At 32.4% G+C, this 14,069-nt stretch overlaps 3 protein-coding genes and 1 non-coding gene across 5 annotated transcripts; 3 read left to right on the top strand and 1 right to left on the bottom strand.

The window, feature by feature from the left end:
* Positions 1-956: 956 nt before the first annotated feature.
* SBPASE (sedoheptulose-bisphosphatase) lies at positions 957-3,281 on the top strand. The gene is made up of 8 exons (XM_022301239.2): positions 957-1,205; positions 1,305-1,427; positions 1,503-1,688; positions 1,961-2,042; positions 2,122-2,343; positions 2,454-2,554; positions 2,673-2,744; positions 2,861-3,281. Exons 1-8 carry the CDS (start codon positions 1,107-1,109, stop codon positions 3,140-3,142), a joined length of 1,167 nt encoding a protein of 388 aa, XP_022156931.1. The 5' UTR covers positions 957-1,106; the 3' UTR covers positions 3,143-3,281.
* A 154-nt stretch (positions 3,282-3,435) lies between these two features.
* LOC111023758 (lachrymatory-factor synthase) lies at positions 3,436-4,472 on the top strand. Of its 2 annotated transcripts, none has more exons than XM_022301241.2 (2): positions 3,436-3,752; positions 3,882-4,472. In XM_022301241.2, the coding sequence occupies exons 1-2, from the start codon at positions 3,699-3,701 to the stop codon at positions 4,383-4,385; spliced, it is 558 nt and encodes a 185-aa protein (XP_022156933.1). In that variant the 5' UTR covers positions 3,436-3,698; the 3' UTR covers positions 4,386-4,472. The 2 variants fall into 2 exon arrangements, with proteins under 2 accessions (XP_022156933.1, XP_022156932.1); XM_022301240.2 differs by having other exon boundaries at positions 3,870-4,472.
* Positions 4,473-5,527: 1,055 nt separating this feature from the next.
* TRNAR-CCU (transfer RNA arginine (anticodon CCU)) lies at positions 5,528-5,600 on the bottom strand. The gene has a single exon. It is a non-coding gene; the product is annotated as a tRNA-Arg (tRNA).
* Positions 5,601-8,192: 2,592 nt separating this feature from the next.
* On the top strand, positions 8,193-10,047 carry LOC111023720 (transcription factor DIVARICATA). Its single transcript, XM_022301192.2, has 2 exons — positions 8,193-9,185; positions 9,362-10,047. Exons 1-2 carry the CDS (start codon positions 8,791-8,793, stop codon positions 9,834-9,836), a joined length of 870 nt encoding a protein of 289 aa, XP_022156884.1. The 5' UTR covers positions 8,193-8,790; the 3' UTR covers positions 9,837-10,047.
* The last annotated feature ends 4,022 nt before the right edge of the window (positions 10,048-14,069 follow it).

The raw sequence follows: 14,069 nt of genomic DNA, 5'->3' as shown, positions 1-14,069 counted from the left end.
CAAAATGTAACTAATATAGACATATTATTAATACTAATCATTTTTATCTAATTAATAAATAGAAAAATGTTTATTTGTTAATTTAAATATTTTTATGATTTTTTAATTCTCTATATTTTACATAAATATTTATCGATATCCATATTTCCATGAAATTGAAACCTCAATATTTCTATCAACATCGATAATTAAAACATTGGTTTAGTTGCATTATTTAGATTGAGAAGCATAAAAGATGACCGAATAAAACTTATTTTCCAGTGAAATAATCTGGTATATTAGAGTTTTTGTTGCCCTAAAGATATTAATTTGAACGAGAATCTTTTGGCCTATGCTAAGTTGGTATTACAATTTTAATTAGAATATTATCCCACAATATTAACTCGCTAATTCTAAAGCAATTAAATAGGTTCATAGTTGTATTCCATTACAATATTACTTTTAATTAAAAATTCTATTTTTTACGATCAACGTTATCATAATTTAATTAGTGAAGAAATTAGTAATATTCCCAATGGGCGGTGGAAGTTCAAATTTCACTCCTTGAGATGTAATAATATGTTGAGAAATTTTATCCAACATTATTACGTAGCCATTTAATTTAAGGTTGTCTTACAAATTTGTGTATGCCGTTACATACCATGAATCATGATCATGCGTCTTAGAAATTTGTGCCCTCATCTCACCACTCGAAAGCCGTAAATAATCTACATTTTGGCGCGGCCGTGACTGTGACTGTGACTGTGAGAGATGGGAGTGCCACTGCCACTGCCACTGCCACCCGAGTTAATCGCAACCCAAACGGTAACAATTTACACCCAAAGATTTGAACTCTACGAGCAAAATTCAAAGCGAATTGAGCCGATTAGTGGCGGCCATATCTGTTTTCAGGACACCAGCAGAGCCACATACGAACGAGTGATCCAAATTAGCCTCACCCACTTCATCATCCTTTCAAGTAACCGCAACCCACGCGGCAAAAACTCCATCACCTGCTTATCCACTCCCCTCTCTGCAACTCTGCATCTCCATTTCTTCCTTTCCATGCCCAATTTACAGTAGCAGCTTGAGAGAATCTCGGTCTCTTCTTCTTTACTTCATCGGCTATGGAGACTGGAATTGCTTGCTGCGCTCGCGGGGCTTTCCTCCCCAATCTTTCTTCTCAGCATTCTACTGCCCTCATGTCTCCTTCCTTCGCCACCAGGGTATGTACAAACGAAACCCATCTCTCTCTCTGTCTCTTTAGATTTTGGAGATGTATGGCTAGAGTTTGACGATGGGTGTGTGATCAAATTGCATTATAGAGTCTGAAAGCGAGCTCGCTATTTGGGGAGTCATTAAGGCAAGTTCCCAAGTCATCAATAAAGGTGGTATCGAGGCCAAAGAGTTCTCCCCTTAAAACCAGATGTGAAATTGGTGATAGTCTGGTGAGTGCGTTTGTGTAATGCCTGCAAGTTGTTTGTGATATTGTGTTTGAATATTTGAGGAGTTTGTGATTGTAGGAAGTGTTTCTCACCAAAGCAACCTCAGATAAGGGATTGATCAGATTGATGATGTGTATGGGAGAAGCTTTAAGGACCATTTCCTTCAAAGTTAGAACGGCTTCTTGTGGAGGAACTGCGTGTGTCAACTCCTTTGGAGATGAACAGCTTGCTGTCGATATGCTTGCCGACAAGCTTCTGTTTGAGGTCAGCCTTCCATTAGTCTCGAATGGCGATTTTTTAAAGTAAAATTATTATTTTCAAACTTCTTTTTCTTTCTTGGCATCCATGGACGGTACCTTTTTTTTAACTATGGAAGAAGTGTTGCAGATTAATGTTCAATCAACATAGATTTCCATATTAGAGTTCTTGATTCTGATTTCGGTTTCAAGATCATTTTAACAGCTGTAGTTTATGTGAATCCACTTCTCAAGATTTGCACTTAAGATGCTATGTCTATTTTGGTGTTTGATGAATAGGCCTTGACATACTCACACTTCTGCAAATATGCTTGCTCCGAAGAAGTGCCAGAGCTCCAGGACATGGGAGGCCCTGTTGAAGGTCACACTTCTCAAGTTATAAGAAAACAATTCAATGGTGATCCATTGATTACTAACACATTTTATTAAAACATAAGCAGGAGGGTTCAGTGTTGCATTTGATCCGCTCGATGGATCAAGTATTGTCGACACAAACTTCAGTGTAGGCACCATCTTTGGAGTGTGGCCGGGTGATAAGTTGACTGGTATAAAGGGAAGTGATCAAGTTGCTGCGGCCATGGGAGTTTACGGTCCTCGCACGACATATGTTCTTGCTCTGAAAGACTACCCCGGCACTCATGAGTTTCTTCTTCTTGATGAAGGTTACTCTCGACCACTAAACCAAATTCAAAGCTTTTTCTTAATTGAGAGATTGGAAGGAATGTTCCTGATCCAGACCCTGACTTCTTTGCTTTACTGGTGGTTTGGATAGGAAAATGGCAACATGTTAAAGAGACCACAGAGATTGGGGAAGGAAAACTGTTCTCTCCTGGAAATTTGAGAGCCACATTTGATAACCCTGATTATGACAAGGTTTCATTTTATCTTTTTCTAAAAGGCTTGAGATTTGAGAAGAACATTAGTATTCTTTTTAGAGATCTCACCAAAGTACAACCATCTCTTACTACCTTTATGTGTTCCATTTCAACAGCTGATCAACTACTATGTGAAGGAAAAATACACATTGAGATACACCGGCGGAATGGTTCCCGATGTCAACCAGGTTTTAGACCCTTTTTATCTATCTTCCTCATAATTCTTTTGATGGAATGTTTGAAAAGTAGAGATACTGTTTTTTGTGCGAGCATTCTGAAAATATGATTTTGTTTAAATCCACAGATTATTGTGAAAGAGAAGGGTATTTTCACAAATGTGACATCTCCCTCAACCAAAGCCAAGCTGAGGCTGTTATTTGAGGTAGCTCCTTTAGGATTCTTAGTGGAGAAAGCAGGAGGTTACAGCAGCGATGGACGTCAATCTGTGCTTGACAAGGTGATCGAGAATCTCGATGACAGAACCCAAGTTGCTTACGGATCTAAAGACGAGATCAGTCGATTCGAAGAAACTCTTTACGGATCATCCAGGTTTAAGGCAGGGGTGCCGGTCGGGGCTTCAGCTTAAGCAGTGACAGAACATTTTCCCCAATTTTTTTCCCACCTTTGCTTGTTGAAGACAGAAATTTAATCTGTCAGTAGAAGCTTGTATGACTTGTATGATAGAAATGAAAATATTCAAGCTATTTTGAGGTTTGGCACCACAATTTACAAGGCAAAAACTTCTCTTACAAAAGTAAAACTTGAAAAGCCAAATGAACTTGCGTCCCGAGCACGGTTTCCTGATCAAAAGCCTACCATAACTTGTGGTTAATGGTTATCTCCCTAAGTTGTAAATACCCATCACATCTAGAATAAGATAAATGATCATCACAGCCAGAAATAATGGAGCATGGTGATATTTTTGCTGCCATATCCCTCAGGGAATGTAAACTTGATAGAATAACACTTTCTTTTTTTGGCTCTTTCTGCAAGTACAACAGTATTGTGAATCTCAAAGAAGGTAACCTTGGAGTTATCTCCTACAAAGCTCCAGCCTTTCTCATTATGTAACATGTCAAACTTTAGCTTTATTCTTCCTAAGATTCATACAAGAAATTTTACTATCTCTAACATGTTTCTTTATGATTGGTTTATTATCTGAGATAATTTGGAGTACAGGCATTGGCATGAGCATGGTGAGCTGAAAACTTCATTCTGTTTATTATCTCCCCGAAACTTCCATGCATGATTATTCGTTTTAGTTTTCCCTTATATTCCACAAAAAGGGAGTGAAATTTGATGTATTTTGCAAGTATTTGTTGCAGGCATCTCATGGAAAGAATGGGAAGTGGCAAGGATCAGTAGGAGGTTTAGTTGATGCTCCCATGGTCAAAGTATGGCCATTGGTCACTCAATCCAAAAGGCTACCGGAGTGGATGCCAATGGTCGAGAGGTGCACCGACATAGCTGGAAACGAAGGCCTCCCAGGCTACGTTCGGGTCGTGTCGGGCTTCATGTTCCCACAGAAAGATGGAGAAAGGTCATGGATCAAAGAGAGGCTGCTCTCCATGGACTCATCAGCTCATTGTTACAGTTACAAAATGGAAGCAAGCAATGTGGGATTAGATGGGTCAATCAACAGTTTAAAGCTTGTGGATTATGGAGATGATTCAACATTGATTGAATGGAAGTTTGAGATATATCCTTTGGAAGGTGTTTGTGAAGAGAGCATTATTGACTATCTGGGATTTCTTTACAAATCTTGCATCAACAGAATTGAAGCTGCAATTGAATTTGCAGCAGAGCAGCATCTAACAGGGTTTGAGTAGGAAACAGCTCTTTTCTGTTTGTTCTTTGAGAGAGGCTGTATTTTCTGTTTGTTTCTCTGGAAAATATAAATCAACTTTGATTTGTTATGAATGGACTTCAAAAACAATGGTTGCGTTGGTATTTAGCCATGGTTGATGTTAATTATTGGCCACGAGGAATTTCCTCCAATAAAATATAGATTTTTTTATTAGGCTGTAGAAAGTTTTGGTTAAAACGTGAAATGATACATTTTTGTGATTTTTAAAATATAGAAAATATATATTTTCATAATTTTCATGCAGTTACATGAACTTTTTAATAATTGTTGGGGGAATGATCCAACCATTATAATAGGACTTTTCAGGGAGGTAAGGTACATGTATCCACACTCGTGATGTTTAAAGTTCGAATCTCCATCCTGTTGTATTAAAAAAATTGGATTTTTAGTAATTCTTGAGAGGAATATTCCTCCTTACTAGTTTTATTTTTTTTTCCTTTTTTTTAATATATTTTTTAGAAGAATTTCTACTTACCCGTGAATAGCTAATTATTATTCTTTTAATTTCAGAGGTTATGGAGAGACCAATGTTCCGATCCCTAAAATAAAAATTATCAATCTCGTTTATGATTGGCCCTATTTGTAGGTTGGAAATCGTTGATTTTGGAGATCTAGATAATTATCAATTATTTGGGTGGTAAATTTATCCGACTCAAAATAACCCCATCTAGATAATTTATTCACCTCAACTCGATTCAATAATCATGAAATATATTAGGATAAACTAGTTGAGGTTAATCCCTAAAAAATTTTCTAAAACACAGTGAAAATGTTAGTTATTTAAGGTCAGGATCTTTTTCAATCTCAAATATTGAATTAAATTAGCAACTCAATATTAATTTGTATATCCTGAAAATTTGTAATATTATAACTTGATAAATTATTTTCTGAAATTGGTAGAATATTGAAAAACCAGAAAAAATATATATTAAATGAAATATAGTTAACATAAATTTATCATTAAATAAATGAGATATATTTTAAATTAATCATAAATTGAATTAATTTGAACACCATAATGAAAATGTACGGAAAAAGGAACATTAATAATATAAATCACCACTAAATATGGTAAAAAGAAAAAACGAAATTAATTCACGAATACGCGCCAGGTAGGGGTCGAACCTACAACTTTCTGCTTAGGAAACAGACGCTCTATCCACTGAGCTACAGGCGCTTGTTGTTTAATTCTTCATCAATATTAAAATATGTAATATAACTATGGCAAACTGTAAATTTTTTTCTTTATTTATTTATTGGGTACGGTAAAAGTAATGTTTAAAGTTTAAACCATTCTCTATATATTTAAATATATCTGGAAATACGAGAGATTATATTTGATTTAATTTTCGTATTAAACTTCCGTCAAAAAAAAAAAATCTCGTATTAAACTCTCAAAATGTATTTTAATATTTAAATACCAAGAGCAAAGTATTTTAGTTCTTGTTAATGTGCCTTTAATTAGTTCACAAAAGGGACAATTTAATTTCAAATATGTATATATATTCAGAAAAAATTGAATTTTAAATATAATTTGACTGCCAATACATCATAAAGGCATGTTGCTCATTGGGTTGGAGGTTCAAACCTCTACATTCATATTTACTATTTTAAAAAAAATAAGAGTTTTTATTACAAGATTAGAAGGGCCTTGAGACACTTTTCTCAAATGGTTCAAAGACCTAATTTGTGTAACAAATAACTAGTTCATGAACTTTAGTGAGTAACAATTTAATTTTGTTATTTAAAATTTATAGCAATTTGGTTCCTATTGTCACAAATCTCATCAAAATTAAGTATCACTTTTCTATTATGCAACAATTTAGACTTTGTAGTTTATAAATACGTTTGATCTCTCATAATTATTTTATCAATCTACACATACAAGTCAAAGCGAGCGTAGCTCAGCGGTAATTGACATATATCTCCAACCAAGAGGTTGTGATCACATTGGTAAATAATTTGGATGTCACAATCACGAGGTTGAGGTGTTTAGAAATTGTGTAAATTTGATTGGAAAGTTGAATTGATGATTGATTTGAAGATGTGTTTAGAAAATGTGTAAATTCAAATTTGAAAAGAGAAGTAGGTAAAAAGTAAACATATACGAGTTAATTAGAATTTAAAAATGTGTTTGGAAACAAAGTCGGTAATTATCTCATTTCCAAATGAATCTTATTATGAAAAGGAGTAGTCAAAAGTTTACAATTAAAGTTTACTTTACATATTTAAATAATTTTCATCAATCTTCATTAAAGGAAAAAATCTTTTTTCGATATTTCCATCGACATTTTCATAAGTAAAATGGTCATATTCTTACATTTAATGGTTATAGGTGATCAATTATAAGCTAATTAAGCTACAATTCAAAGTTTTAGTTGCTAATTCAAAAATTTTCCATCAATTTCCACAATTTCCATTATTTTTCCCGAAATATCCATCGACATCGACATGTCAGTAAAATCGGAACCTCGACATTTTGAATACTGATCCTTATTTAAAAAGGATATAAAAAGATAAACATTTAATAAAACTCTTTCTTTTTATTTTTTAAATCAACTCAATAAAAATAATAATTTAAATATATATATATGTGTGGTTGTTACATTTAGTTAAAGCTAAAATAATATTAATTAAATTTTTAACATACATGTTATAAATTTTGGGCAATTGTAGATATGGTAAAAAAATATTTATTAAAATTAGTAAAATAGCAACTACATTAAGGTTTTTTTTTTCAAATATAACAACTTAAAAAAAACGGAGGTCGAATTTTAAAATAACAACTTTATCCAAATGATATATACATCTGTAATACATTTGTAATATATATAACTGCTAATATATGTATATGATATACATTTGATATACTATTGATATGAATGTTTGATATATTTGTAATATGTATGTGTTATACATCTAATATACTACTGATATGAGTATCAGTATAATAGGTACGTGATATATAACTGATATACTACTAATATACTAATGATATGAGTATTTGATGTATTACTAATATAAGTGAAATTTTGTGCTATATTTCAAAATTTTAGAAAACATGTGACATATTTTGAAATACATAAAAGATTTTTGCTATCCACTGCAATTTTCCTATAAATTTTTGTAGAATTATTATTTTACAATATTATATAATGTATAATATATTATATATATTTTAATTTAAAAAAAAGTTTATAACATGAAATAATATATTTACCAAAATTTTTATCTTTTTCCTTTGATGTAATTCTACCTTTTATAATTTCAAATTCAAATGTGAAGATATTGAAAACATAAAAACATTGTTTTAGAATTCTTACACTTGAATCACAGAATTCAAAAACCGTTTTTGTAAATAAATTTGTTTTCAAAATTGTCAACTAAACACATGGTTCTAAATATCCATCGACACGTGGACATTTCCATCAATGTATCCATATTTTCATGGATTCGATATCGACAATGAGTGAATCGATATTTCCATCATAGTACAAGAAAATCGACAAAATATGAAAAATATCAACAAAATCACTTATATATAATATTAATATTAATTATTTTTAATTAATTTAAAAATAAGAAAATATTTAGTTGTTAATTTAAATATTCTTTTAAGATTTTTTAATTTTTCTAACTTTTACGTAAATATTTATGGATGTCAACATTTTATCCATATTTCTATAAAATTGAAACTTCCATCGTTTGGGCAGTAGCGAGAAATGGAATGACAAAGATAGATAACCATTAAAACATATTATTATTACTACACACAAAATTGGGAGTCGCATCGATTCCCAAGAAGTCGGCCTTCACCCACAGCACAGAGAAGAACCCGTCTTCTTCGTTTCCATTGAACACCACAGACAGACACAGTAATTTTCTTCTTCTTCCACTTCCCGCCCTCGCCTTTCGGCTCCAACTTGGCCTCACAAGAACCCCCAAACCAATTATTTCAACATCCCCTTTTCAGATTCACCCTCTTGCCCTCTTTCGGCTGCTGCATTTCTCATATATTCCCTCTTTCATTTCACTATTTCCTTGGTGGGTTTCCATCTCTGTGCTCTGCGAGGGGATTCTTTTCGATTCTGAAAAGTGGGTCGGTCTCTCTCTTTCTCCTTTTGTTAAGATTCTCAACCCATTTGTGAAAGAAAGGAGATTCTTGATTCCCTCGTAACGATTCCGATTTAAACGCCCCCTTTTGAACAAAACAAAAGAAAACCCACCCAAAAAGCCCCATTGTCTCTCGTCTCGCCCTTTGGCCTCCGTCTCCTTTCTTTTGACTTCAAAATCGAAACCCCCTTTTCGAAATGGACTTATAAATGAGCTCCCGATCCACACCCTTCACTAATTAGCTTCTTACAGCAATGGAAACTCTGTACCCATCCTCTCATCTGTCGAGCTCTGCCTGGTTCGTGCTCGATAATCCATCCACGAAATGGACTAAGGAAGAGAACAAGAGGTTCGAGAGCGCCCTCGCTATATATGATAAGGAAACCCCTGACCGATGGCTCAAAGTGGCCGCCATGATTCCTGGAAAATCTGTGGGAGATGTGATTAAGCAATACAGGGAGCTGGAAGAAGATGTCTCCGAAATAGAAGCTGGGAGATTCCCAATCGCAGGTTATGATTTCGCCTCTTCTTTCTCATTTGAGTTCGTTGATGATCGGAACTTCGATTCGTGTAGAAGGAAGTCCTCTGTTGGTAGGGGCTCTGATCAAGAAAGGAAGAAAGGGGTTCCATGGACTGAGGAAGAACACAAGTAAGTTTTCCATTTGGGGACTTTCTTGTTTTGTTTTTCTGCAATGATTCTTGATGGCTTGGATTCAGTTTTTTGATGGGTTTGTTTGCCTTGAGCATGAACATTATACTTGGATTTTGCTGGTCCTTGTCTCGGTTTGTGAATCTGTTCTGTTGTGGTTTTGTTTAAATTTATAGGCAATTTCTGAGGGGACTTATGAAATATGGAAAAGGGGATTGGAGAAACATCTCAAGAAACTTTGTAAACTCCAAAACTCCTACTCAAGTGGCAAGCCATGCCCAAAAGTACTTCATGAGGCAGCTCTCAGGAGGGAAGGATAAGAGAAGGCCAAGCATCCATGACATCACAACTGTGAATCTTACTGAGTCCGCCATAGTTTTAGATCAGCCTTCCAAGCAACTCCCTTCACTGCAGAAGTCCCACTGCTATCAAAAGCTGTTGCTTGATTGGAACCGATCGAGTGATGGGGGGCTGCTCGGTTTAGGACCGAACTATGGCGATCGTCTTGTGTCGTTCCCATCTGGGATTGCTGCAAATGGAACAAAAACCGAGCAAGATCGAGAGCTGAATGACGTGTATTATGGAGCTTACTCCAAACCTCACAAGTCCATGTTTCAATTTGAATCCTCTAGACATCAAATTTATGGATGAGGCGGATGGATGTTCGTGTTAACGTTCGGTCGATAAAAGAAAACGCCAAGTCCAATAAGGTTTTCATTTAGACTCTTAAATGTCAATACTTTTTTCTCCTCTTCAATCTGTGATGTTGTGTTTATGAAGATCAAAGAGTGCATAAATCTGTCCTTGATCATCAACAACATGTGTGCCATTGTGAAATGGAAAGACTTGAATTTTGTCCTTAGATTTCCTGTTGTGTGCTGAAACACTTCCCCTGTTTGAAACTTAAACCCACTTTTTCCAACCATAAGTTTAGATCTATTACACACTAAAACAACATTGCGAACCGCGAAATCTGTCCCGAACACGACACAGATAGCTAAGCCTCAAACATTACCATGTCTAGTCTAGTCTAGGATGTTGCTCATTTGATGATGCAGACTGCATAAAAAACTGCTGGTTTGAGGGCAGCAGCCAGCAGAAAACTAATGGTTGTGATTTTTTTTTTGGGTGAAAAATCTAGAGAAAGAGACTGATGATGGGTTTGAAGAATGTTTTAGGAGATATTTTTTTGAAGGGTGATTTGATTTAATTGCACTTTACTTTTTGGTGGTGGTTTTGGTTTTGTTAAATAGATGGTGATATGATAGTTGCATACTAGAGGCCATGTCAGGAAGTGATGTGGCCAAACTTGCTGACTCATGAAGCACTTTCAAATTCCAAATATTATATAATATAGTATATATTATATTTTATTTATAGATGTATGTGTATATTTATATTCATAATTTATATATGTATGTATGTATGTTTGTGAAGGCAATATGGGCAAGTTGACCTAGTCTGATAAAATCACTTAGTTGGAGCTGAGTTTGAATCCCACTTGATTAGCATTATGAGCTACATGCTATTGCATGCATTTTTTAGCCACCATTAATTTGTTTAATTTGTACATCCAATACAAATTTGCATTTTTTCAAAAAAAAAAAAAGTAATTTTTTAATGATTTTTTATAAGCTGAAATTTAACGATAACAAATCTTTTGTTCATTCATTTGGTTAGTAAATGTTGCGATAGATGAATAAGTATTTGAAGTCATGTACAATGGATGCAGTGTTACGATTAGACTGTAAGAACGCTCTTAGACATATCAACTTTTAAGTGATATCAAGTTCATGTATTGAAATATTAGCTTAATGATTATGCTTGTGTATACTTGAATTCATTTGAAATTATTCAACATGTATTTAAAATTATGATTAAACTAATAGAGTTCATGATAGAGATTTTTCAGACAAAGATTGAAAATTTAAAAATCTATTAAAGATTTATAAGACAAAGATTGAAAATTTAGAAATCTATTAAATATAAACTTAAGTATATGAATCAAATATACACAACCTACCTATTAGATTTTTTTTTTCTAATTACAAAAAACACAATTTAAGAGTTATGTGTAATTTAACCTAGTTTTGTATGCAAAATTTAGGGCCTATTTTGTAGGTAATTTCATGTTTTCAAATTCATTGAATCAAACGTATGAAGATTTATGTTTTTAAATTTTTTTTTTTGGAATCAAACTGAAAACAATATTTTTTATGTTTTTATTTTTAGATTTTGAATTTGAAATTTTAAAATGTATAATTATATTAAAAAGAATAATTTTTTTTATAAATGTACTATTTCATATTATAAACATTTTTTTTCCTTTTTTTTGAAAAAAACTCATTTCGTTAAAATTAAAATAGGTAAAATATATATTATATAATATTGTAAAATAATTGTTTTAAAAATCTATAAATAAATTAATAATATTTTAAATTGAATATTAGTGGTTAACCATCAATAATTTACAAATATATTATTCAACATTTTGAATAAATTTTCAAATTAAAACTACATATCCAAAAATATTAAAAATATGGAGTTTATATTATTTTCAGATTTCTGTTTTAAAATTCTAAATCATACTTATCTTAAAGATTTAAACTACAATATTGGAAAGTTGAGTTAAGCTAGAAGAAGGCTGAAGGATTAAAATAAAAAAAATATGAAATTTTATGGATGAAAATGGAGCAATTATTAAAGATTAGGACGGAAATAGGCTTTTTATTTATTTATTTTTGATTCAGCAACCCAAAGTGGCAACTGTGGCACAGTAAAGTAGCATCGGCAAGGGCAGCTCACTTTACCTATTTATGAAGCATCTTTTAATTGTTGTGAATCTTTTTTTTTTTTTAATTTATTTTGAGACATCTTTAAAAAGCCCAAAGCTGCGTTCTGATTTCCTCCACATTTATTTGTCTCATTGACATATACCTCCCCTCTCAAAAAAAGGGCGAGTGGGGTTGAGTTGAGTCGATCGAGTCAGGGTTAAATCGCTATCAAAAATAAAAGTTAAAGGTTTGTCTGATAACGATTAATTAAAAAAAAAGGGAATTTACCTATTAAGTTGATTAAAATTAAGTTGTGTTTGGACATGGTTAAAATCACTTTTGTCATTGTCAAAATCGTTATCCTTTCGTGAATCATATTTGGCAAATTAGAAAATTGATTCTTAAGGTATCACTTGGAGCGTGACTTTGAAAACTAAATTCTACTTAAATCTCTTCTTTCAAAATCACCAATTCTACCATCATTTCCAAGGCGGCTGACGACTAGAATTTCTCAATCTCGTCTCTTATCCAAATTGGGAACTAGTTTTCAGGATCCATCTATTTTACGACTCATTTCGTCCTTAAATATCATTACAAATATTTGAAACTTAAAATTTCTTAAAGTATGTCCGGGAATACTTTGGAAATAAGTAAAAAAGAAAAACTTTTGACCGTGTAGAACGCGTTTTTTTATAGGAATTTAAACCTCTAATATTTTGATTGTAGATATATGACTTAACAAGTTGAACTATATTTCATTTTTAATACGAGTTATGTTCAAATTGGCCATTCTATATCGGTGCTTTTGAAATACTCCTATTAGAAACTTTTGGTCCAAAAGTACTCTATAGATATCTTTAATTTCTTTTTTTCAAATACTTCGATGTTACTATTATAATATGATTTTAAGTGAGTTTCATTTTTTTTCCATTTCCACTCTCAAACTTGACATAATTTATCTATCATTATTTGGTAAGTACAAGATGAAGGATTGAATCTCCTCGCCTTCTAAAAAAAACGTCCATATTACAAGCATGACCTTAGTGTAATATCATCAAAATTACAATTGCATTAATTTTTTTTGTTTTTGTTTTTAATTATATTTAAGATAATTGTAACATTTAGATGCTTCTAGAGTGATTAGGCTGAGTTATCCAAATATATCTCTTTCTCTCTCTCTCTGAGGGAATAGTGAGAGCCAGCAAGAGGGATAAAGATGAAACACTATAAATTAAAAAATTAGAGCAAATCCACAAAATGTCAAATGAAATAAAGAAATCATATAGTATAATTATAATATATGCTGTTCACTTTTTAATTTGATGCAACCCTTGTGGCAAAAAAGAAGAAAAAAAAAACTTTGGCCCCCTTTGCACATTTTTATTTATTTTTTCTTTTCAACCACATATAAAGCATTTTATTTTCCTCCAAAGTTGAATGAGCAGCATGAATATTCTTATATACTTTTGAGTGGTAAATGACATAATTATCAACTTTTAAATTCCTTTTCCTTCTCATTATTTTTGTCAACATCTAATACCCCTTTTTGCCTTTTTTTTTTTTTTTGGAGGGTCTCCTGCATAGGAAAGCACATTTGTTCTATTGGATGAGTATTTTGGACTCTTATGTTTTTTTTTTTCTTTTCATTTTGAAGAAGGTAAAATATTTATATATTTATATATTTTGGATGTTGAAGGATTATAGATGACAAATATTTTGGATGTTCATGAAATAGAGACTAGGTGTCCATCGTATTGAGGCGGGAAATAATTTCCAGACTATTTTTTTTAGTATAATATGTAGGGATGGAGGATCGAACCAATTACCGCTGAGTTATGCTTGTCTTGACAACTACAAATTATTCAAACCTTATAAATATATAGTAGAAATTTTGTAACAAAAATATTTGGATGAAGTATAACAATTACGACATTAAGCAAAAACAGAAAACCAGATTTGACTCACGATTATTATCATTATTATTTCATAAAGAGTATTAGATATTATATTTCTAATTAAATATCATATCTTAAACAATACATTATAATTTATTACAGGTGTATTATGTAAGGTTTTAAATGTCAATGTCAATGAAAATGTCGAGGTCTCA

Source organism: Momordica charantia (genome assembly GCF_013281855.1).
Source record: "Momordica charantia cultivar OHB3-1 chromosome 9 unlocalized genomic scaffold, Mcharantia_2.0 BLBB01000009.1, whole genome shotgun sequence".
NCBI classification, from domain to species: domain Eukaryota; kingdom Viridiplantae; phylum Streptophyta; class Magnoliopsida; order Cucurbitales; family Cucurbitaceae; genus Momordica; species Momordica charantia.
The sequence above is the reverse complement of the archived record's forward strand: the minus strand, read 5'-3'. Positions and strand labels throughout refer to the sequence as shown.